This window comes from Penicillium alfredii (assembly GCF_028826965.1).
Source record: "Penicillium alfredii strain IBT 34128 chromosome Unknown utg000005l_segment0_segment0, whole genome shotgun sequence".
NCBI classification, from domain to species: domain Eukaryota; kingdom Fungi; phylum Ascomycota; class Eurotiomycetes; order Eurotiales; family Aspergillaceae; genus Penicillium; species Penicillium alfredii.
This window is the reverse complement of record NW_026622702.1, coordinates 2,697,045-2,719,968: the sequence shown is the minus strand read 5'-3', so window position 1 is coordinate 2,719,968 and position 22,924 is coordinate 2,697,045. Positions and strand designations below refer to the sequence as shown.

Sequence of the window (22,924 nt, the reverse complement as noted above, 5' to 3'; positions counted from 1 at the left end):
ACCCCACATCCAAAGGCATTCGGAGACACTCCACTACTCTCTTCCCCTCGTGGCATCCCCATTGAGCTTGTTCGTCAGTTGATCAATATCAAAAAAGCGCATCTTCAGATAGTACCAGACTCGTGGTCACGCTCTCCAAGCCATGGCAGACCGGCAGGTGACCCAGCAGAACATATTAGCTCTGCTGGGCAAGCTCGACGATCCTGATGCCGATTTGAGATACATGTCCCTCAATGATCTCTTTGGGATCTTGACCAGCCCGGGCTCTGCTTTCCTCGCCCAGGAGCAGCGCACGGCTACAAAGCTGGCTGAAGGCCTGCTCAAGGCGCTAGACGATCAGCACGGCGATGTGCAAAACCAAGCCCTCAAATGGTCCGTAACTGCAAGCCGCTCTTGGCGATACTGGCCCTAACTCCCCATGATTTCACAGTCTTGGTCCGCTGTCTGTCCGACTCTCCTTCGAATCGCTCACGCCGCTGCTCGGGAAGTTGACCGACTTGACTGCCTCTCAAACGATCGACACCTCCGTCCCCAACACTGCCCTTCGCGTCATCGTCGATACCCTTCCTCATCCACAGTCCGGCCAGCCGGCACAACAAAATGCGATCACTGCATACTCGGCCGTGTCAAAGGTTCTGATTCCTCGGTTGACGGGCCCGACCCCGTCGGCGTCTGGGCGGCGGGGCTCGGTGGTGCGGGGGATGCTGGAGAAGGATCCATCTAAAGGTTTCAGCAGTGACGCCATTGACGTGCTCATCAAGGTTGTCACCTGCTTTGGGCCACTGCTACAGGAATCTGAACTGGCCGCCTTGCAGGGGCCTGTCATGGGCATCATCCACAACGACACAGCTGGAACCGTCGTCACCAAGCGCGCCCTGACCGCCATCTCGGCGCTGGTGCTGCATTTCTCAGAGCACCAACTCAACTCCTTTGTCGCCAGCCTGACCGAAACCCTCTCCTCTCCCAATATCTCTACCGTTCACCGTCGCCACCTGATCGCTGCCATCGGCGCCATTGCGCGGAGTGCTCCGGCCAAGTTTGGCCCGCATTTGAACACCCTCACGCCTTTTGTATTTGCTGCTGTCGGGGAGGATGGTGTTGCGCAGGCAAATTGAGAGGGAAATCCTAGGAGGACCAGCTTCCACTTTACGTAGTAGCCGACATTAAACTCCACTGCCCGGGCAATAAATGCGACGGCTTGAGTGCGGCCGACTATGTATGACCTAACGACATCCTTTCGGTCATAAAGGACTTGCATGAACATTGCCATGAATTGCTTTGCCCACAGCCTACATCGAGTTGGACTTAACTTCTAGTTCCAGGATGAGGAATGCCCAATATGACCCAATGGACTTCACGATACCCACGTTGATTCTTCTCGCCTGTCTACCATCAGTCTCATGTATCGCTGACGCAGCAGTCGGCTTTCTTGAAAATCAAACACATCTGTGTTCCCTGTTACTGCAAACCTGCGCCTGCCCCAGTAGCTGTAGATAGCTACGTCAATGCCAACTGCCTCGAGGTTTCCTTCTGCTCGCTGCTCCCAAACTCGACACATCAGGGTCAAATGGCTCTGATTGTTTTGTGTTGCTTCTTCCTCTCCTACATCCGCAACTCATCTGCAGTTTTATCACCTCCAGATAGTCCGGTTATCATCCATATTATCTCCCATTTACTGTTCGTCTCCGAGCTTTCAAGATGCGTTTCCGTCCCATCTTGATGCTTTCCAGCATCTTTTTGGCAAAGCTAGCGGTAGCAACGCCTTGCGAGACGAGCTCCATTCATACGGTGCCACTCAACCAAACCTCATCGGTGGCCGAGGATCTCGAGGCGGCGGAGATTGAGTCTCGCGCTACTCCTCCGAACCTCGATTACCGATGCGGAGTCAAGTACGGCAAATGCCCTAGTGGCACTTGTTGCTCCAGCTCAGGTATGTGTCAGGATATTGGGCTCGTGGACATAAGTCTGATCCAAACCGTGCGTGACAGGATTCTGTGGCACGAGCAAGGCGCACTGCCGTTCTCCCGACTGCAAAATCGATTACGGCCACTGCGATGCGCACAAATCGCCCAAGGGCCCACCCACCAAGGACGTCGGCCGGCCTCACATGGGCCAGGTACCCTATGGCCCGCAGGAGGTCCGCTCGTGCGCTGTACCCGGAACTGTTGCTTTGACGTTCGATGACGGTCCTACCCGCTACACTGGTGATCTTCTTGATTTGCTCGATCGGTACGATGCGAAGGCAACATTCTTCATCACTGGTATCAATAACGGCAAGGGGCAGATCGACGACTTCGACTTGCCATGGGCGTCTTTGATCGAGCGCATGCAGCTCAGCGGCCATCAGATTGCCAGCCACACCTGGTCGCACGAGGACCTCAGCAAGGTGACGCCTCTGCAACGCCAAGATCAGATAGAAAAGAACGAGGCTGCGCTACGCAATATCCTGGGCAGTTTTCCAACTTACATGCGCCCGCCGTACTCGAGCTGTACCCGAGACTCGGCGTGTGGCACCGACCTCGGTCGATTGGGCTATCACATCATTTTGTATGATATCGATACAGACGACTACAAGAATGATGACCCGAATCTCATCCAGCGCTCCAAGGATATCTTCGATCAATCTCTATCCACGGGCAGCCCAACCTCCCGGTCTTGGTTGGTGATCGCTCACGATGCCCATGAACAAACTGTCCATAACCTCACAGAGCACATGCTGAAGACAATGAAGAGGACTGGCTATCGCCCGGTCACTGTCGGCGAATGCCTTCGAGATCCTCGTGATTTGTGGTCCCGCCCTGACGACCGAATGCCTTCGCGCAAGAAGAAAGGGCCCAAGAGTTCTGGCGATCCTAAGCTTGTTTCCATCGATGGCACCTGCGGCAAGCACTATACTTGCCTGGGCTCTCGCTTTGGACTATGTTGTGGCAGCGTAAACCTCTGTGGAAACACCACTCAGCATTGTGGGGTTGGTTGTCAATCAGATGCTGGGTATTGTTCCGTGGAAGTTCCTCCTAACGGGGACGCATGGGATCCCAAAATCCAGAGCAAGGGCCACAAGTCGGACGCGGATTCAATTCTTTACACTGTGGGAACTGCGGCAGTGACCTCGTTGTTTCTGGCGCTGATTGTCGCAATGTGGATGTAAAGATGATCGAGTATATCTCGGGATGAACAGTCGGGTTGAAATTGGTTAGGAGTTTGGTCGAACTGTCGTGTTTGGGGGTTATAGTTACACGCCGTGCCACCACTTGGTCACACTCTTTTGATACGCCTTTGGACAGGGCATGAGGTTCATCAATAGGCTTAGATAGCCAAATCATAGCAGTATAATCCGTCTTGATCTGATTTCTGACACGATGGTCCCGATAATAAGCTTAAACTGTGCATCGAAAAGCAAAGGACGAGTTGAATGGCTTTGACGCTCAGCATAGCTGAAACAAAATCCGTGAACGTGAACAACTTTGATCATCTTCAGAGCCCCATCAAGACTACTCTCGACCACATAAAGATGAAGTCCCAAATAGACATACATCAAACGAAGATACGAAAAATAACTAATACCAGTGCGGATCCGTATCAGAAAAAGAAGAAAAAACACACACACACATTCGCCAGCACAGACAACGCGAGAAGGGGGTATAATAATAGAAAAACAAACACAGGCAACAGAAGAAGAAAAGGAGAGGACTCTTGGGATAGGTTGGTTAATTATTTCCGCACAATCTTCAGCAGCGGCGCAATCCTCGCCTTGCGACTCAGGCCCACGCGGTACGGCACTTTGCCCGTTGACGCGATGGGACTGTGTTTCCCTGGTCCCTTGCGCGAGTCTTTGTCAGGGATTAACCCATTCCCTGTGTTCTGGGGTGTGCTGGGGCCTGGTTCTTGCGATTTTGAGGGTGTTTGTGGGAGATCGGTGGGGCTTTCATTTATGGGTTCTGCGGCGGCGACAGACTCGGGTTTTGCGGATGGTGGGTTTTGAGGCATGGGTATTTCTTTAGGCTGATCGTCTTTGGGCTCGGATATATGGGTTGGATTCCCCTCCACGACCACGGAAACTTGAGCCCCATTGAGAGCTCCCGGGGCAGTTTCTGGTGGTTGCTCTGTTTCGGGTCCAGGTGTTGAGTCTGCGGTGGCTTGGTCGGTGGTTTTCTTTCGCTTTCGGCCACGCTTCTTAGGGGCGGGTGCTTGGTCGGCTTGTTGGAGTTTTCCGTTCTCCCTGGTATTTGCAATGAAAGATGATGTAGCGGCTGCATCGCCAGTCTCGGAGTTGGCATTGTTGGCAGCATCCACGTGAAGTGGCCTGGATTCCACCCAGATCACATCATCTTCGATATCTGGGTCAAGGGATTTTGTGGCAGCGGCCGACGTTGTCTTGCCTCTTTTCACCTTCTTTTTCTTTGGTTCTGCAGGGACTGGTTTGGCATCGACTGCAGGGGGTAATGGAGTCTCAGTGTTTTGATTCGAGCCCTCATCGATAGGCTGAGAATTGATACTTGGGGCGCTCCCATTCACGCCACTTGTGGGCACACCATTGCTTGGTGGTTTCACTTGATCGCCGTTCGTAGGCAGTGACTCGGCATTTTTGGGAGGTCGCCCTGGCCGTCGTTTCTCAGTCGCACTCTGGTCGAACTCGTGGTCTCGGGAGTTTGCGAGTTCATCATCCTCGTCGTTCTCTGGCAATGACTGCTTCTTGGGGCGGCCGCGCTTCTTTTTTGCGGTGGAAATATCCACAGGCGCAGCTGGCAATGAGAGTTCGTCGTGCGCGCTTGTCTGAGACTGCCACGGAGAAATCAGACCGAGTGCGGCGTGATCGCTCTTTGCTCTGCCCATCCGTGGCGAATTAACAGAAGACATTGGCTCTGTGTCATTTGGCGAGTAGGGACCCATCTGGAGAGACTTGGATCGGTGAGTGGCTTTCTGCGATCCATTTGATAGTGTAGGTTCGTTCAGTCCCTTGAAGATGGAATGCTCGGTAGCCGGAATTGAAGTGCCATTCAACACAGTCGGCAAGAGCTCCGCATAATTTGAAGTAGCAGGCGCAGTGGGGTCGTAGGCTGTGCTGTCGGTGGGAGGCATGCCCGAATTGGTCCCATATGGAATACCATTGGCAGGGCCGAGAAAGGAGGAGTCCCATTTTCCATTCCGCTCAAATGGGATGGCATATACGCCGAGACTGTAGGGATTGAAGCCGGGTACGTCGACTCTGTCCAGTGAGGAGTTTCGGTGGAAGGTAATTGCTGGCCGGCACTGGACGTATCGTCGTCCAGCAGCCGTTTCTGCGCAAGACCGATTTCCATCATCATGGCACCTAAAGCATTCCCAAATCAGTGCCATGCTCCCTTCCACTATATCATCCAAAGCTGGGCCGCGTCCATATGCGGTAACCATAATATGACCAGACTTACCAATCGATCCACCCCCACCATCGCTAGTCGAAGGAATCCATCGCTCTTCTCGTCGCTGCTGCGACAATGAAATTGATGTTTGCGCCATTTCCTGGGACTGCAGGAAGTCATCGAAATTCACATTGATTTGCGGGCCTGCATTGCTGCTCGGACGGTGCTCATCAATCGCCGCGTGGTTTTCGAGCTCGGCGGATGCATGATCGATCTGCTGCCATTGGGGGTCGTATTTCTGGGGTGCGTCGATCGAGGTCGGGGCACTCTCCTCCACGAGGGGATCCTCCTCGTCGGAGTCTTGGATGACTCGATCCAAACTCATCTGGGGCGTGGATGGTGGGAAGAGAAGCGGCTTATCGCGACGCGTTCATGACACGACGCCACGTGACGATAAGCCCTACATATAGATCGAGGACTTTCGTCGTTACTTTGGGACAGACAGAGATCGGTGGTTTTAGATCTGAATCATGGAATAGCTTACAATTTTTGTATTGGAAGTTTATAAGTACAACGTTGGCTGGCCGGTTAAGTTGGTTGTCGTTCTTCACCTATGTCGAACTTGAACCATATATTTCTTACACCCACGGACATTTTTGAGTGCAAGTTTCTTGATTAATTCTCTTCGTGATGCAGCTTGCCATACTATAAACTCGATTATTCGGATAAGAATAAAATACAAATAACCCAAAGTTTCCGTCCATCAGCTACTTTTGTCCCAGCTCACCCACTGCCAGGTGAATCTCATAGTCCCTGAACTTCCGGCTCGGAACCTTCCTCTCAAACAAAATATCCAGCTCTTCGAAAGTCCGATCTTTGGTCTCAGGAAGACAAAAGAAGCAATACAAGGCACACAAAAAGCTAAGCCCCGCAAACAAAAACCCCAACTTCCCTCTCCAGCCCCCTTCATCCTCATTCATAGCATAGGGAATAGCCACCGAGAAGATAATTGAAAATATATGGCACGTCACCGTTGCCAACGCAATGGTAAGACCCCGGAGTTTGGCTGACGATACCTCAGCCAGAAGGACAAAGCAAAACGGCCCAATAGTCAGATCGTATGCGAAGTTGCACACCAGCATCAAGGCGCACTGTGCCCAGACCGGGGCCGAAGTGTGCCGTGGAGCTAGATCCAAGACGCCGATGATGAACAGCAGCACGGCCAGAACCATACAGCTCCATAGATAAGCAGTGCGACACCCGATATAGGACAGCAGTGGCCACGCCATACACGTCCCCACGAATCCAATGGATGTCAGTCCAAGATTCATGGAGAACGCATTCGACGAGTCCAGGCCCGCCATCTCAAAGAAGTATACCGCGTAGTTGATAAAGAAGATATTCCCGGTGAACGCTTGCATGTCATATGCCATGACGCAAATGACGAGGCGCCGGAAGTTGGGGCCTCGAAAACAGTCCAGGTAGCGGGGGCGCTCACCTTGGAAATTCTCTTCGAGCCGCAGAGTCTCCTTGATATGAGCCAGTTTTAAACTGACGTCAACTCCCGGGGTAGCTAGACGACCCAGTGACCTTTCGGCGGCTTCGTGGCGTTTCTTTTTGCAAAGCCAGTAGGGTGGGTCTGGACAGAAGAAGATCAAGCTGAGCATCACGGCTGGAAGAGCCCACTGGGTTGCAATGAGGATTTTACATGACCAGGTACTGTTCATGCCATTTGCACCTTTCAGGATAGCGGACGCGATGAACTGGCCAATGACAAAGGCGATGTTCGTCATGGACGCGGCAAATCCGCGTAAAGCTAGTGGGCTCACTTCTCCAACATATGCAGAGGCGCATATAGGGTAAAATGCAATGATGCATCCGTTGATTAGCTCTCCGACAAAGAGTTGAGCCGGAGTATGGCTGAAGAACTGGATAAAGATGAATGCAATAGAGCAGCTCGAACATATGACCATCATCAGCCGCGGACCGAATCGGTCGTATGCAAACCCTGAAAGGAGGGCGCCGACTATGGCACCCAGTAGGTTGGCGTAGTTGAACGTGGACAACCAATGGGCTGCGATGATGTGTTTGCCCTGGTACTCGTAACCGAAGGTTTTCTTGAATGGTTCCAGGCCAACGAGACTGCCGACAATGCCTCCGTCCTAAAAGTATATCAGCGGAACACTTTTAACCTATCAGTTGGGAGAAGTGTACCAGGCCTTTGAGGATTGTCGCCTATACTCACAAGGGTTAGCATATACTGCAAACAATACTAGACAAAATGCTCCAGTCCCACCAGGTTGATAAACATAGCCCATACAACAGCTGGCCAATGCAGCTTGACAGCCTCCCAGAACCCGAGCGAATGTTCATATTCGCTGAACTGGGCTGATTTTTCGGCCTCCTGGGCGCATGGGGCAGGCACTGACACTACAACAGTAGTGTCCTTGGTAGAATGGCCCATTGCAGACTATATATGTGGCGGACAAAAACGAAAAGATAGGAGGCATATATGAAACTATTGAAGGGACTGGTGTTCCCCCTCCCACTATTTATGTTTTATAGAGATAGGAGAATAAATCAGATGTAATCTCCACAAATGAACAAGCGCCGTCCCCGGAATATCGCCCTCAAGATACAAAGCAAATCCAACGATAAGTTCAGCTCAGTCAACTCTATCGTGTTGATCAGCCATCGCAGAGCTGGTAGTCTTTGTTGGGTTGGCCGCCAATCGGAGCCACGCCGAAGTATCTCCACTACCCAAACAGGCAACTTTAACAGTCGGGATAGTCCAACGTGGTGGATCGCTTTCGCCTCGTGAGGGGTCAGATATGCGCCCTCGTGTCGTGCGAAGTCCATCCAATGGAACACGGACGAACGTCGTATGCCCAGATGAACGTTGCATCCCGGTTGGAGCCTTGCGCAGAGCACTGATAGACTCGGGGTGCACCACTGGAGACTATAAAGCACGCGCAGGGCACGGAGTCGAAAGAATCAATGCATCCACTATAACCAGGACCAAAGCCATCCAAGCTCTTTCACTGATAAACACAATATGGCAGCGCCCAGTCCTCAAGTCACCCTCGTCGAGCTGATGACAGACGAGCTCACAACCCAAAAGATCGGCTCGCACAACCTCCAAAAAGCGATCGAGGCTCTCCACCGCGACGGACTCGTCATCCTCCAGAACGCCGTCGACCCCAAACACTTGGACAAGCTGAACGAACGCATGGTCCCCGAAGCGCAGCGACTCTACGCGCGAGCCGAGACACACCGGAACTTCGGCGCGCAGACAGGCAACATTCAGCAAGAGCCCGTGTGTTCACCAGACTACATCTTTGAAGACGTGATTGCGAACCCGTTCGCCACCTCCGTGATCGAAGGCATGGTCGGCCCGCACCCAACGATGCGCTTCTACAGCGCCAACACGGCATTCGAGGCGACGGGGCGACAGCCCGTGCATATCGATATCGACTTCAACATGCCGCGCATGCCGTTTGCGTACTGCGTCAATATCAACCTCGTTGATACGTCGCCGGCAAACGGCGCCACGGAGGTCTGGCTCGGGAGCCATGTTGACACGGATCAGTCGGTGCTGGATCGCAGTATGCCGCACAAGCAGGTTAAAGAGTCGTTATTGCAGAGTCGTCGGTTGGTTAGTCCTGGTATTCAGCCTGGTTTGCCGAAAGGATCGTTCATTATTCGCGACTTTCGGTTGTGGCATGCCGGTATGCCGAACCGGACTGATGATCCGAGGGTCATGCTGGTTTCGATTCAGTTTGCCAATTGGTATCGCAGTGACCAGAAGCTTCTGCTTCCGAAGAGTCTGGAAGGGAAGGTTAATTGGGGTAGGTTGGTGCCCTGTGTTGAATGGGTTGAGGACGGCTATGATTATTTGAAGGGTGCCCATGACCATGACTTTTCTTTGAAGCCGTAGTTCGCTATGCTCGAGTGTATAGAAATGAAAATGTTACTTAAAAAAAGGAAAAACAATACAAACTAGTTCATTATGAATATATCCTATGCTAGATTAACCTCCCTCCCATGCCCCTTCAAAATAACCTGAATACAATCCACCCGCGACATCCCATCCAGGCCCGAAGCCTCATGTTCCGCATCCTTCATCCGCCACACATCCTCGATATCGCGCTTGAGATCTGTAAAGCGGGAAACCTGCGCGACGAAAAAGTCTCATCGAGACGATTCCGGATGAAGTCTCTCTGCGCGGGAAGAATTGACTCACAGCCCGCAGTAAACAGCGGCCACACATGGGCAGACACCAGAGGAGAGTCAGTGGGGATCTGCGAGAGGAATTCCACACAGTGCTGGACATGGTCCAGAGTTGTGGGGTGCGGAGCGCCGATGTTCTGCCAGACGCGGTAGAGATATACGAAGGCTGCGTGGCGGTATGCATGTGCGGTGTATTCGATGTGGCTTAGCTTATCAGAATGGTGGTTCTCCGTTGGTGATCCCATGTCTAGAAGGGATCTTTCAATTGCAGCTGCAGGTGAATTAATAGCATGGTTTTTCTTCCCTGATAGATTGTTGCTCGTTGTGAAGTCTGGAATCTGGCTGATGCGCGCCACGAGATGGAGATCCGGTGGAGAGATGCTGCGTCTTCGATAGCAGAGGTGCCGGGCGTATACTCCATGAGTGGCTTTGCACCACGCGATATCGACGTGAGGATGTCGTGGTAGGCAAATAGACTCAAGAGAAACCGTCTAGTAGATGACATGCTGCGCTGTGCTTGCGCTGCACCTCGCGTGATAATAGCCTTGGCTCCCAGTAGATGATTGACAGCAGAAGACATTCCCTCGGCCTCTGCGAAGAGGCGCGAGTAAATCAGCATCATCAGGACAACGGCGAGAGTAATTTCTGAATACCCGTGGATGGGATCCTGGATGAGCCATTGCAACTGATTAATTCCATCCTGCTGGTGTCGATAGGCGGTTACTTCAAGGGAGGCATCGGCAGTCAGCAGTGCCAAATGGCGTGCAGACATCGACAAGACAATTGACTGCAGTGCCCCAGACTCAAAAACTGCAGTGCCAAGATGAACCTGGAGAGGATTGGCTTCTCCATGCCAAGCGGACGCAGTCAGGAAACCAGAAAGACAGCCGGCCCAATGGTGAAGTAGTCGACGCTGGCAGGGGGGAGGTCGGAGTAAAGACCGAGAAATCCCGGGGTGGAACTGGTACCCTGTGGAATGTATGCAGCTCTATTCCTCGGCGTGATGACTGGAGATATTGAAGCGGTGCGAGGGAGGTCCTCTGTGCCCCCAGAGGACGAAGGAGACGATGATATAGAAGAGCCTTGTTTGTGGGGAGACGGAGGTTGAACCTGTCGCCAACGGCACCGAATACCGTAACCTTGACAGCTAATATTCAGTCTAGTGCAGCGCCCGCAGGACGGCGTTTGCTCGTCGCATTTATAGCCTGCATCTCTGCAGGTCCAGCATCCGGTTCTTGTTCGAGATCGAGGCATTGCATGGGGGTGGGAAGTTATTTGTGGGGCAAGGTCGAGACTTGGTTTCGTTCATGGCCAGTGAATCCGCTAGACAGGGCCAGGGATATGGCCGGCTTATCGGAGATCGCTTTGTTGCCGTCGCCCCCGCAGATTGTCTTGGGGCTTGGACAGGTCATGTGATTGGGATGTTCATAGCAGCTGGCCTCGAGTCAACAGATCGGATCTCAGGATGGTGATTTACCGCGAGAGATCAAGAAGGTTGAATGTTAGAGGGGGACAATTTTCAGTAGTCAATCGACCAGCGCCGAAAAGGTGGAGAAAGTTAGTACTATGCTATTCACACTGGATCCCATGTGGAACTCAACAAAAAAATATCTAAGAAAGAATAAAGGCTGATGCACACAATGCGGTATATAAGACGAGAGTGTCAGTCAAAGGAAAGAAGAGAACGCCAAAGTCATCCATGAATCCATCCTTCCGAGGGCGAAATCCGAGCCTCCGCGACCACACAGAACACCGATAAAGCCGATAAAAGTGAGGGGCGGATCCACAGATGAAGCCATATGCAAACAAGCAGAAAATAAAGGAAATAGTCACAAGTCACCGGGTATCTCAAGCCATAGACACAAATGCATGGAACCAAAGACTCCCTGCGCGCCGGGGGGAGCTGTCAATCACAATCACAGAACACCGCCTGGTAAATTGATCTGCGCTTGTCGACCTCCATCAAACCCGGCGCTATTGGGTGCAGAGCCACCAGCACCTGGGGGATAGGTAGCAGGATCCATATGGATCTTCCGCAGCATAAACATCGGCTTGCGCCCTTCCCTCTCAAGTTGCTTGAAGAGGATCAGAGGCTTCTCTTCCATGGCCAGACATCGCTCTTGATCCCCATACACAATATAGAGAGCGTAGCCTTTCCAGTCTGAGTTGATGTTGTATTTCTTCAGCGCAGCGGGAAGGACTTTGTAGCACGGGTCATCCCAAGAGACGCGGAATGACTTGAAAATTTCCACGCTCGATGGTTCGCCAGGGCCCCGCGATTCAATTCGTGATGCCGAAGAAGGGGTCTCAGTGCGGGCTGTTGGCGGTGGACCGGTGGTTAGCCGTTCTGATCGAGATTGAGCGATGGGTGTCTCTTCGCCGTGATCATATGTGTTACGGCTGGGATTGTTTGAGCTTGGCTGCGAGTAGGATCGTGGGTTGAGTGTCTGATGTTGGGGATGAAGTGTACTCGGCGAGGTTGGTGAGGGGATTCCTGGCGAATGCCGTAGCCCCCCGTTCATTGAAGCTGTAAGATGGGATGAAGCGGCGGTTGACGGATCCAAGGTTGAAGTATCGTGGTAACTGCGTCCTTCCTGAATCGAAGGCGGGATATGGGTTGGCGAAGTATTCTTGGGAGTCAAGCCTCCGTAAGTGCGCTTTGAGAAAGCGCGGGCGAGCTTTGAAGTTGTGGAATTGTCGACAAGGGTGAGTTGAGATGGCGAGGTGAGGGTCTGACTGTCGTGGTGATGCGTGTCTAAGGGTTGTCCTAACGAGGAAGGGGGAGGCAGTGGTTGCGATCGATCTTTTGCGATCTTGATGACGGGCAATATTTCCTCCCGCAACCGCCGATAATCGTCGGCAAGCCGGCGCATCTCTGTCTCGACTGATACAATTTTTTCGTCGCGGACCCGAATTGATTGGATCAAGCGAGCCAGGTCATCTTGAGTTGCGTTTTCATTCATGCTTTGGTCCGCCGCTGCAGGAAAAGGTCAGGTCGAGAACAAACAAAGGAAACCCTGGGGATCATACAGAGAGGGATATAATGGTCGACATCGAAGGGCACATTCTGTTTGGTTTTAATTTCATATACACTCTTCAGAATCGTCAACCGATGGCCGACACTGTTGATTCCCATTTCTTTCAGTTCATCGTGCTTGAGCGCAATCAGCGCTTCGCCAACAATCGCATTTTCTGAGAAATCGTGGGTCAGTATCCGGTAACTGCTGTGTTTTCCGCCATCCAACAAGTCTGCTCACCTCGAAACGTGCCACAGTATTGAAGTAACCCAAGGGACGTCATAAACTCCACACATTCGTCGATTGTCCATTCCGAGATAATTGATCGTGGAGAGCGAGGGCCATCACCATAGCCAAATTTGGTCGGCGTGTGTTCTGATGATGGAATATCGGTGTCTGTGGGAGAAGCTTCGGAGTCCGTGGGAAGATGCGGCGACATGACAACGCTCCGTTCATATTCATCGTCCGCGTCAGAGTCGGCGTGGTAGGAGGTTGGGAAGGACATGGTGACGGTATATTTTCGGGTAGTTCGTTAGATGAAGGACCAAGTGGACAGGCGCCACCGCCAGAGCGGAGGAACTATAACCAGCAAAGCGGATAAAGAATATGGTCGGTGGTGGGATGAACGGTCTCAGTCATGCGCAGGCCGGATAAGCGGATCGACCCAGGGGAGACTCGGGCGTTCCAAACAAGCATGGACCAGAGAAGGATATTGGAGCGTAACGGTTTGGCTGTATAGGCTAGACAGGCTGGACGAGTCGTGCGCGAAACGCAAATCTCACCAATACTGAAGGTTGATGGCGATGGGTATCGGGACGTCAGTGTATGTTGACTCGGCGCCGGAGATCTGAGACAGGCGAAGAGATTCGACAGGCCAGGTAGTATGTCATCAGGTGTTGTGGCTGTCGTAGTTGCTGGGGGGTGAAGCGAGACTGGCGCGAGCAATGTTTTCCCAGTGAACAGACGAAGTCCGACGCGGGGATCGAGAGGGACGTCTGGGCGCAGAGTTGCCACGTGACCTGGACATGGACAATCTTCGATTTTTATTGTTTCAAAAAAAAAAAAAAAAAAAAAATAACAATTGAATAGATTGATCAATAGACTGATCAATAGACTGATCAATGCCGATTGTTTACATACTACTTACGAGGTTTCCAACGTTCTCTAATACGCCAATCCTCGACGTCTTTCTATTATTGGAGCATTCAGCGCCAAAGGATTGTCGGGCAACCTAGACAGGTAGCCGGGGAGGATTGACTATTGATAGAATCATTGCTACTATTGCTTCAATAAAGGCTTCTTAATACGAGACTACTGCTCTAATTGAAATGTGCTCGACTCCCAGCCACATCGTAGTGTCCATAGATCGGATTGACCGCATAGGGAATGCTCCACACCGATTGGCCCGGTCAATCTGACCTCGAAGTCCTCGTCATTCAAGCTTCCGATTGACAGTGTGTCAATGGTGCAATTGTGATTGTGGTGGGTTCTTCTTGTGCCATGGGTGCTTCTATTTAGATTGTTGGCTTCCTGTCTCCTCCGACCCTGTTCTCTCCTTTCCCACTTCGTCATTCGCGATATCCACTTTTCTCTTTGCGCCTCCCGACACCCAGCAACTCCCCGCATAGTCGGCTGTCTCTGGGTTCACTCAAGGGGCAGGTCCCCTTTTTCCCATCTGGTATCGACGGCTGCTGTTCCCTCTGCCCGGCATTAAGCTGGCGCATGCACCAACTTGCGCAAGCTTCGATTGCGCCACGGGTACGAACAGACCAGTGTGCTCGACCTCGGCGCGACCTGCGCATTCGTGATTGACACCAAAACCCTCTTCGCCCTCATCTCCGCCGATATTCTACTCCGCCAATTCTCTCCACCATGCCCTCCTCCGCTAATACCTCTGCGACCCCGGACGCCCTCGAATCCGACCTCCTCACCAAGCTCGCCGCCACATCAGCCCTTGAAGATCTCCAAGACACTCTTCTGGGCTCCTTACACCGAGCAGGATGGACTGACCGAATTACGAGCCTTGCGACTGAGCTCCTCCGCTCAGGCCGCTGCGAAACCTTTGACGATGTGATGGATGCGGTCGTCGCTTCGGCGGAGGGCAGGACCCACCCGGCGCTGGGCGCGAAGACCCCCGCAGACCAGAATGGCAACACAACTCAGAATGGATCGAAGGAGGGAGCAGTAAATGGGACAAAAAAGGACGGCAAGGGCGGGAATTCCCACAGTGATCATTACGACCCACTGAAGTACATCGAGGAGGTTGACGTGCGCATTCCGGACACAGTTGTGGATGAGGGCGTGCGCGGCCTCAAGGATATCTTGCGGGAAGTGGTTGACTTGGAGGGAGAGGGGGGCGTGAACGGGGACAAGAAGTGACTATACCCGGAATGAGAAGGACGAGCGTCGACAGAGGAGGTGTGATATCCACATGCACAGCGGTGCATTTGTCTCTTTGATTTTGGTTTGATGCCTGGAGTATTTACTTGGTTTCGGGACCGGCTGCGGCATGGGACCTTGCATGAACCCATCTATGATTCCTGGGGATGCATGTCTGGTCGAGGCGCTTTCGCATCAATGAATAGACAATTGCATTGCGCAGGGAACGTTGTTTCCCCGTATGACCTCTTGATATTACCTTTCTTAGGTCTGTACTTCAAGGATATTAGCTGGAGCTAAGCATATGGCGTCTCTAAATCTTATGAATCCATAGCCTTGTTCATATCCTATAGAATGCATGCATTTTTCTCTGTCGGCTTCCTGCAATGGGACCACAGTAACTAGGACGGTTGGAACCCATTGACGGATGATGTTGAAGTATCAAAACTGCGATCAAGAATCCAGTCTTGGTGGTGGAGTATCGTCTTCATCGTCATTGAAGGGCCAATTTTGCCAACATATGTCACGCTCCTGATCCGAGAGAGCAGAGCTACAGGATTCTTCTGCAGATCTCTCCCGTTCTTCCTGAGAGAAAGACACCGGACAAGGAAATGGAGAGATTCGACTCCAGACTATGCTGCTCGTGATGCCGACAAGTGCGGCGCGTAGGTTGATGACATCCGCGTCCCAGGGATATCCCGTTTGCTGGATCAAATATTTTCGCATACTCAGGAAAGGGGTCCGTAGAGCTTTCAGATGCTGTTCATTATGAATCCCAGTCGCTGCTGTGTAATAGAGATTCATCTCCTCGAGGCGCTGTTTGATTATTACCTGTGCTTTTTCCCCATCGCTCAGGTCATTAAAATTATCCGGGAGAGCAGGGATATCCAGACTCTGAACACGCGATGAGCCATGTTTCCAGAACACCGGATACCCTGTCTGCGTGAATAACGGGAAACGATAGTATCTTGCCAATCAATAATACAAGCAATCTCACTCGAGCCCGGAACAAAAAGGATATTGGCTAAGCTGAGGTCTGGATGCCATAGTACCGGAAGACTGAGACCGTTTTCGTCCGGAATCAACATCGGTGCTAGTTCTAGAAGCCTTTCAAGGAGCCGAAATGTGCTCGCTAGGCAAGATATCGTGTTGTGTTGGAAGAAGGAATGTCCGTCTCGGCCGAGGCTGGGCGTGAGTCAAGAGGAAGTGGATTTCTTGACGAGCCAAGGCCGTTAAACAGTCGGACGCATTGGACCCTAGGATATTCAGGTTAATCTTATGTCGTAAAACCTATCATGGGGTGGGCCTACAAGGACCACGATCAATATTCATTTGACTTCGTTCGCCATGCCAGAACAACCGCTTAGCAACAGGTCCTATGCAGTAACCTTGAACTTTAAGGGGGATATACGGATCTCCCTGGATGTAATGACTGTGATAAAGACTCCCAAACCCAGGAAATTGAAAAGAGAAAAGCTTCTTCTCCTCCTGGGCTAGTTATGTCATAACGTGCTTCACTTCATCGGTTGTAAGGGAAAGCCATCTCGAGGCAAGACTTTCGCCTTGTACCCGTTCCATGATGATGTATTCCGCACCGACAGAGTTATTCGATGAAGTTGAATAAGCCAAGATACGGGGAACGGGGAGTCCGAAGACATTGCGCAGAAAATTGATCGTAGCTACTTCCCTGGCAGTCGTATAATGAGGCGAACCAGCAATCGGGATTGGAATGCGGGCGATATCCTCACGGCCATCGTCTGTCGCTAGAAGGAAGATCTTGTTAAAGCCACCTTCAGCAAGCTTCGTGATCAGAAGGCACCGATCTCTACCAACTGCGTTGGCTGCCACGCGTTGTAGTGCTACAGGGTCAAATTTGACATATCTTGGTCGCAATTGCTCTGTCTCATTATATCTGGCAAAGTCTTCAGAATGGAGCTGTTTGGATTGCAGATGAAAATCTACACCCATCTCCTGGTGGTGTTTTGAAAAGAGGCATCGTGGGCATGAGAGCAATAGGTTCTGCGTCTCGGGGAAATGATCACGGTAGATATTGTCCCAATATTCAAATTATTTGTTAAAATAGATCTCTTTAGGTCTGGGGGATGCTTGGAAATATGTCGGAACATGGTGCTGTGAGGAGATAGAGATGGAGAACAAGGGGGACGTTGGATGCTTCATCTTTTCAGTACTGGTCTCGTGGGCTTTAATTATATATTCCGAGTATGACTTGAATAGAACAAAGAGTAGGAAGAGAAAGAGAAAAGATATCAACATCTGCTCCACTATATCACGAAAACTTGGTCAAATGATAGGCCTTAGTGATTTCCTTCCGCCACCGCTCCATCTTAACGATCTCCCCATTCCACGGCACGAGGGTCTCAGGCACCTGGCTAGTCTTCTGCTCGTTCCATTTGGGAATATAGAAATAGCCGTGGCTCTCGTGGCAGACGTGATTGACAATCCTCCGGTCCTTGACAGCCTCCTTCCTTGCACTAGGTCGTCAGGACGACATTGATGCAGTCCATGCACCACCATATATCCCCCGGAACGGACCATCGGTGGCCACAATGGCAGGAGCAGTCCATGGAAAGGACGCCATCAGGAGCCTCCACCTTCATCATCGCAAGAGCAGTGGCAGCATTGATTTCATCCTCGAATAGAATGACAGCATAGAGAATCTTCTTGTAGGCAAGGATGTCGTTCGTCGAGTCACCATCTGATAACAACTCCATGGCCATTCTCAATGTATTGTGTGCCGCACTCCGGGCCGCCTGCAGGTTACCGTAATTGTGGTAGTATCGGGCAGCAAAGGGACTCAGTGGGAGGCGCATCTGGTTCTCGGGTACTTGTTCAGGAACGACTTCAGACAGTCTATGCAGCCATCTCTTGGCCTCATCTTCCTGCTTGCCCTCTTTGGCCCATTTTGCCTTGCCCAGATAGATTGTTCCCAATCTATACCCGACGAGGAAGAAGGCCGCAGCCGGATCTCGTCTTGCATATAGGATATCTCCAGCGGCAGCTTCCAGCAAGGGCTTTGTGGATGTCTCGGTCAAGATCCAGGGTACTGATCTCGCTGAGAGTCTTATCCATCATGTAGTAGTTTCCTCCGGTCTGTGCATAAAGCCTGGTCTGAATGGTCTTCCGAAGGTCTTGGACTTGATCGTCTTCGGTGTCGGAGAAAACATCCATCTTATCCATCCGCGTGTCGATGTACTTGCGGATATCTTTAATATTCCGGTTCATAGACATGGTAGAACACTTCAGGCCACGCTGCTTGAGCTTCTTGGTGGTGCCCTCTGTTGCAGTGAACAGCACGCGAACTGATCCTTTGCCGGCAGACGAGGCATTTTTCAAGAAATTGAATACTCCGTTATACACATTGTCTTCACTATCACCAATTTTGTTTAAGACAATATAGAACTTTATATCGATGGCATTTAGCCGCTTGAGGTTGTCGAGAAGCAGCTGGGTTAAAAATTCTTTGGGCTCGATGCTGGGGATATGTTCACACGCTATGGCAGCCGTTTGCATGTACGACGCATCGCTCTGGGCAAATTGCCAGATGATGGACTTGCCAAGCCCTTCAATCCCTGAGTTGGCCTTTTTTTTATCGAGGAAGTAGAAAGCAACCAGGTGTCTGGAGTTGATTGCTTCGCCGAAGCCATATACTCGTAAATGAGCGATAGCAGAAGAAGCCAAATAACTCTTTCCCGAAGCCTCTCCACCGACAACTCCTAGAACAGGCACATCTGAGTGTTTCTTTGCCCATTCAATAAATGGCTCTCTCGTGGGAGCTATTGGCCAGTCCCTTCCACATTGTGGTGGCGGAAGTTTTGATAAGTTGACCCTAAGTTGTAATAGGACCATCACCATCCCGTCTGGGCTTGTGTCAAAGTCTAGGACGCGTAGAAGACGTTTACTGTCCCTTTAATCCTTGTTTTCTTCTGTTCTCTCTGCTCGTTGCTCTGCCAAAACGCCAACGATGTTTCGGGGGTTGTCCAGCGTCTCCGAGGTTAACGTACATATCGGTACCACGCTCCAACTCTTCGTCCCTAGTGAGTTGATTCATTATTTCTAACGAACTTGAAAACTCATTCTGCGCAAGAAAGGCGATCTTTGTCATGGTCTTGATTTTGAAAAGAGGGGAACTGCGCAACTTCGAAGCTTTCTCGCATATCGACGAAGTGGCGCAGAACTTTGCAGGCCACCATGCTCAACTCGCGACTCATCTTGCCTTGGGCATATTTGTCCAAACGACCTAAAAATGTCGCATATTCTTTGAATATCTCATTGAGCGTTTCGAAGATGCTTGCGTAGCCTTTGTATGCGTTGATCACAAAGTTGAGGGCGTTGTAGCATTGGCCGGCTGGGGCGAACACCCCATAGGTTTGTTTACAGCCCGTCGATCGGCAGTTCGTGTCCAATGTCAATCTGTTGCCGATGTACTGGGTCGTGTTCCGATAGTGGATCGGCACGCTAGATTGTCAGAGCACAACCCAGGGAGAGAGATTTCCCCAAGCAAAACACAGTGGGGAATAAAGAAGAGAAAAAAAGGTTAAAACTAAGCTAGCATTTGTATCTTCAGCCGCCGAGGTTAAGCTTAAAGTCTTTTAGGTTTCGCGATCCCTGGGCCTGACGAGCACTTCACGCCAGACCTGCCCCACTGTTCTTGTCTCTAGCGAGTGGGCATACCCACATCTGGCAACCAGACAATCGTTTATCCCTGTCAAACAGAACTTCTTCACACGCTACTCCACTGGAAGTATCTCAAAACTTCCATAATCCCCCCCCCCCCCCCCAAGGCATCCAGCATGCGCTCATTCCAGGCCTTGGGAACAACAAGATCCCCATTCACCACCTCGGTGTGGCTGACCAGATTGCGCGCCTCGTCGACAGAGTCTTCCAGGGTGATTTCCTTGTTATTGTACTTGTTTGAAAGCTGGTACTCAGCGACAATCTTGCTGGCCACTTGATCGGTCAGTCCGTCAATCCAGGCTTTTGCTAAAGTAGCTTCCAGATAAGCCGGCAATCCAGACTGGAGAGCACGGGCTTCATCCACATAGGCGTAATATGGGCAGCTCCCTCTCGTAGGCCGCCGTGGAGCGAAAGTAACTTGCCCCGTTTCTGCTTTGCTGCATCTAGACCGCTGGCCTCCCCCATGAACTCGCAATATTCAATATAGAAATCCACTCTCTCCCGGGATTTCCTGAGAACATGGGTGGTAGAATATTCATTGCGGGAAATTGGGCCCTGCCAGGGGGTTGACTTGATAATGGAGGTTGATGATGAAGGTTGAGGATGAAGGTTGAAGATAAGTTGAGGATAGCGAGGAGAATGCAGGTGGCAAAGGCGTTGCGTAGCGACCTAGGCTTCCCTTCCTTTGTCTTGACGGGTCAAAATTACAAAGGGCCAAGCTTAAGATCTTTCTCTTGATCCTTGTGATCTGTTTATGAAAAACGATAGGCAAATAGATGTATAGATAGTTCAAACCGCTTACTCATTTGCTCTATACAACAGAGTTCATCCAGACGCTCTTAATCCGACTTGATCTCAAAAGGCCCAGGCGATGGGTTTGCCAACGCCCAGGAAACACCATCACTTATGACCTCATCCCATTTTTTGCTCGCCGACAGCTTGTCTCCGTAACGCCTAAAGCCATGAGGGACACCCCGGAAGAGATTGACGTTAGTGGCGACGCTGGTGAATCAACCGGTATTAGCCAAGTCCTGAGCAGTGTAAGATGCATCAAACTCACCCGTTCTCGCTGAGCAACTTCCCGAAGAACAATCCCTCATCCCTCAATGGATCATTCCCAGCAATCCCAAAAGTCGTGGGCGGAAGCCTCTTGACCTCCTCGGCCGTGGCGTTCCCAGGGTTCAACCTGCGATCACCATCTGCATCCTTGATACCGTACACACCCAGCAGATGATAAAAATAGTTGAGGCGACTAATAGGCAAAATAGGGGCCTCAGCACACTGCACCAAACTCGAGATCTCCGGGCTACGAAGCAGATCCTGGCGTGGCGCATAGTAATCCAACATGACCAACCCAGGGATCATCAGCACTAGGCCCCGGATCTTCGGACACGCTGCAAGTCGCTGATCCTCGCCACGGAGCTGGGCGAGTGCCAGTGAGGCAGTCATCCATGATCCGGCGGAATTGCCGCCCACGACGACCTGGTCGCTCAGCCCGCCGATTTCTTTGATGTGCTTGTGCAGCCACACGAAGGCGTCTTCAGTGTCGTTCCAGGAGGTTGGGTACTGGTGCTCGGGGCTGTGTCGGTAGTTCACGTTGAACACCACGACGGGCGTGCCCTTCTGCGCGCGTGCGACTACTATCCGCGAGCAGATTGCATCCTCCGAGGCCAGTGTACCGAAAAGAAAGCCTCCGCCGTGGAAATAGATGAAGACTGGTAGCCCTTCAGATAAGGGAACACCAGCAGGGCGGTAAGTGCGTGCTTCAACGGTTGCACCATCGCGAGTTGGGACGGTGAAGTCGTGAATTTGGACTTGGGAGGTGAGACCTGTTTTGGGGAGGGAACGAGTTAGGGCTGAGATAAACACAAAGTGATGCTCCACATCCCCACAAAGAAGAAGCTTTCAACCGCTTATTTTGACAACTCACCTTGCTCAATCATGTCCTGTGCCGCAGACTCCTCACGGTCCTTGTTCACAAGATCCTTCATCTGCTGCACCGAGAGGTCCTTCGGCGGCTGAGGGAGAGTTGGCTCCAAGGCGAGCCAGTCTGGGCTTGGGCCCGTGTATTCAGAGAAGTCGGCCATAGTTATTCAAGAGAGGAGCGATGAGGACACAAAGAATGTCTCCGATGTGTACTGTACAACAACGATCTCTGCCCCACCACGTTATGCCTCGGTTCGGTTACAACGCATTCGGTTCCCCGCATGAAGATCCATACGAAACGGGAAATCCGGTGCTGGGTGAAAGCTGGCAACATATTGCTGATATAACTGGGCATATTCACAATTAACCAGATAACCGGCCATTTCAGTACAGACTCAATCTCGAATGGACCCAGGCATTCCTTCAGAACCTCCCTCCTGCTCTCTCAAGGGCAAGACTGCCATCGTGACGGGAGCAGGCTGTCTGGGTGATGGAATCGGCAACGGGCGAGCAATTTCAATTTTGCTTGCTGACGATGGCTGCGATGTACTCTGTGTCAACCTCAATATCGAGTGGGCGAAGAAGACCGTCGAGATGATAGCATCTAAACCCGGACGCGGAGAAGCCCTGCCGTTCTGCGCGGATGTTGCGTCAATGGAATGTTGCAAGGCAGTATTACACTACGCAATGGAACAGTTTGGTGGCTTGGACATCTTGGTGAACAATGTCGGGGTCGCAGGCGCGTCAGGGACTGCCGTGGATGTGGATATGGCAGAATGGGCGAAAGTATGGAAATCAATGTCGCCAGCATGGTTCAGATGAGCAAGTATGCAATCCCAGCAATGATACAGAATAATGGCGAGGTCCGAGGGAGCATTGTCAATATTGGCAGCGTTGCTGGGCTGAAGGGGGGACGCCGCATTTGCTATATCCGACGGCCAAGGGCGCGGTGGTCAACTTGACACACGCGATGGCAGCCCATCATGCCTCGGAGGGAATTCGAGTCAACTGTGTGTGTCCGGGAGTGAGTCCATTGATCACCCTATTAATGGACCCCGGCACTGATTTCTGTGTAGATGCTCTATACCCCGATGATGTATGGAAACGGCATGAGCGAGGAAGCTCGTGAGGCGCGCCGTAAGCGGAGTTTGCTAGGCACTGAAGGAAATGGTTGGGATTGTGCTGGTGCCGTGGTGTTTCTGGCGGGTCCTCATGCGCGGTGGATGACTGGAGTGATTCTTCCGGTCGATGCAGGGACGACAGCCGCAGTGGGGATTGGAATGTCGAAGAGCGCCAGCGTCAATGGATAAGCAGTGCATAGGTGCTGGGGAAATTTTA

The 22,924-nt window shown here is 51.6% G+C and overlaps 13 protein-coding genes across 13 annotated transcripts; 6 read left to right on the top strand and 7 right to left on the bottom strand.

The window, feature by feature from the left end:
• Nucleotides 1–142: 142 nt before the first annotated feature.
• NUU61_004450 (uncharacterized protein) lies at nucleotides 143–1,115 on the top strand (the record flags this gene model as incomplete). The annotated part of the gene is made up of 2 exons (XM_056655032.1): nucleotides 143–372; nucleotides 431–1,115. 2 exons carry the CDS (start codon nucleotides 143–145, stop codon nucleotides 1,113–1,115), a joined length of 915 nt encoding a protein of 304 aa, XP_056513059.1.
• A 583-nt stretch (nucleotides 1,116–1,698) lies between these two features.
• NUU61_004449 (chitin deacetylase CDA6) lies at nucleotides 1,699–3,148 on the top strand (the record flags this gene model as incomplete). The annotated part of the gene is made up of 2 exons (XM_056655031.1): nucleotides 1,699–1,930; nucleotides 1,989–3,148. The coding sequence occupies 2 exons, from the start codon at nucleotides 1,699–1,701 to the stop codon at nucleotides 3,146–3,148; spliced, it is 1,392 nt and encodes a 463-aa protein (XP_056513058.1).
• A 563-nt stretch (nucleotides 3,149–3,711) lies between these two features.
• NUU61_004448 (uncharacterized protein) lies at nucleotides 3,712–5,724 on the bottom strand (the record flags this gene model as incomplete). The annotated part of the gene is made up of 1 exon (XM_056655030.1): nucleotides 3,712–5,724. One exon carries the CDS (start codon nucleotides 5,722–5,724, stop codon nucleotides 3,712–3,714), a length of 2,013 nt encoding a protein of 670 aa, XP_056513057.1.
• A 382-nt stretch (nucleotides 5,725–6,106) lies between these two features.
• Nucleotides 6,107–7,803, bottom strand: NUU61_004447 (putative MFS alpha-glucoside transporter; the record flags this gene model as incomplete). The annotated part of the gene is made up of 3 exons (XM_056655029.1): nucleotides 6,107–7,501; nucleotides 7,554–7,574; nucleotides 7,636–7,803. 3 exons carry the CDS (start codon nucleotides 7,801–7,803, stop codon nucleotides 6,107–6,109), a joined length of 1,584 nt encoding a protein of 527 aa, XP_056513056.1.
• Nucleotides 7,804–8,394: 591 nt separating this feature from the next.
• NUU61_004446 (phytanoyl-CoA dioxygenase family protein) lies at nucleotides 8,395–9,276 on the top strand (the record flags this gene model as incomplete). The annotated part of the gene is made up of 1 exon (XM_056655028.1): nucleotides 8,395–9,276. One exon carries the CDS (start codon nucleotides 8,395–8,397, stop codon nucleotides 9,274–9,276), a length of 882 nt encoding a protein of 293 aa, XP_056513055.1.
• Nucleotides 9,277–9,359: 83 nt separating this feature from the next.
• Nucleotides 9,360–10,341, bottom strand: NUU61_004445 (uncharacterized protein; the record flags this gene model as incomplete). The annotated part of the gene is made up of 3 exons (XM_056655027.1): nucleotides 9,360–9,529; nucleotides 9,583–9,773; nucleotides 9,926–10,341. The coding sequence occupies 3 exons, from the start codon at nucleotides 10,339–10,341 to the stop codon at nucleotides 9,360–9,362; spliced, it is 777 nt and encodes a 258-aa protein (XP_056513054.1).
• Nucleotides 10,342–11,485: 1,144 nt separating this feature from the next.
• NUU61_004444 (adaptor protein STE50) lies at nucleotides 11,486–13,091 on the bottom strand (the record flags this gene model as incomplete). The annotated part of the gene is made up of 3 exons (XM_056655026.1): nucleotides 11,486–12,546; nucleotides 12,600–12,761; nucleotides 12,827–13,091. 3 exons carry the CDS (start codon nucleotides 13,089–13,091, stop codon nucleotides 11,486–11,488), a joined length of 1,488 nt encoding a protein of 495 aa, XP_056513053.1.
• A 1,367-nt stretch (nucleotides 13,092–14,458) lies between these two features.
• NUU61_004443 (uncharacterized protein) lies at nucleotides 14,459–14,965 on the top strand (the record flags this gene model as incomplete). Its single annotated transcript, XM_056655025.1, has 1 exon — nucleotides 14,459–14,965. The coding sequence occupies one exon, from the start codon at nucleotides 14,459–14,461 to the stop codon at nucleotides 14,963–14,965; it is 507 nt and encodes a 168-aa protein (XP_056513052.1).
• A 1,497-nt stretch (nucleotides 14,966–16,462) lies between these two features.
• On the bottom strand, nucleotides 16,463–16,933 carry NUU61_004442 (uncharacterized protein; the record flags this gene model as incomplete). Its single annotated transcript, XM_056655024.1, has 1 exon — nucleotides 16,463–16,933. The coding sequence occupies one exon, from the start codon at nucleotides 16,931–16,933 to the stop codon at nucleotides 16,463–16,465; it is 471 nt and encodes a 156-aa protein (XP_056513051.1).
• Nucleotides 16,934–17,252: 319 nt separating this feature from the next.
• NUU61_004441 (uncharacterized protein) lies at nucleotides 17,253–18,496 on the bottom strand (the record flags this gene model as incomplete). The annotated part of the gene is made up of 3 exons (XM_056655023.1): nucleotides 17,253–17,451; nucleotides 17,519–17,951; nucleotides 18,031–18,496. 3 exons carry the CDS (start codon nucleotides 18,494–18,496, stop codon nucleotides 17,253–17,255), a joined length of 1,098 nt encoding a protein of 365 aa, XP_056513050.1.
• A 451-nt stretch (nucleotides 18,497–18,947) lies between these two features.
• NUU61_004440 (uncharacterized protein) lies at nucleotides 18,948–19,227 on the top strand (the record flags this gene model as incomplete). Its single annotated transcript, XM_056655022.1, has 2 exons — nucleotides 18,948–19,020; nucleotides 19,109–19,227. The coding sequence occupies 2 exons, from the start codon at nucleotides 18,948–18,950 to the stop codon at nucleotides 19,225–19,227; spliced, it is 192 nt and encodes a 63-aa protein (XP_056513049.1).
• Nucleotides 19,228–20,716: 1,489 nt separating this feature from the next.
• NUU61_004439 (uncharacterized protein) lies at nucleotides 20,717–21,747 on the bottom strand (the record flags this gene model as incomplete). The annotated part of the gene is made up of 2 exons (XM_056655021.1): nucleotides 20,717–21,474; nucleotides 21,591–21,747. 2 exons carry the CDS (start codon nucleotides 21,745–21,747, stop codon nucleotides 20,717–20,719), a joined length of 915 nt encoding a protein of 304 aa, XP_056513048.1.
• Nucleotides 21,748–21,991: 244 nt separating this feature from the next.
• NUU61_004438 (SDR family NAD(P)-dependent oxidoreductase) lies at nucleotides 21,992–22,896 on the top strand (the record flags this gene model as incomplete). Its single annotated transcript, XM_056655020.1, has 3 exons — nucleotides 21,992–22,372; nucleotides 22,479–22,610; nucleotides 22,663–22,896. 3 exons carry the CDS (start codon nucleotides 21,992–21,994, stop codon nucleotides 22,894–22,896), a joined length of 747 nt encoding a protein of 248 aa, XP_056513047.1.
• Nucleotides 22,897–22,924: the final 28 nt, after the last annotated feature.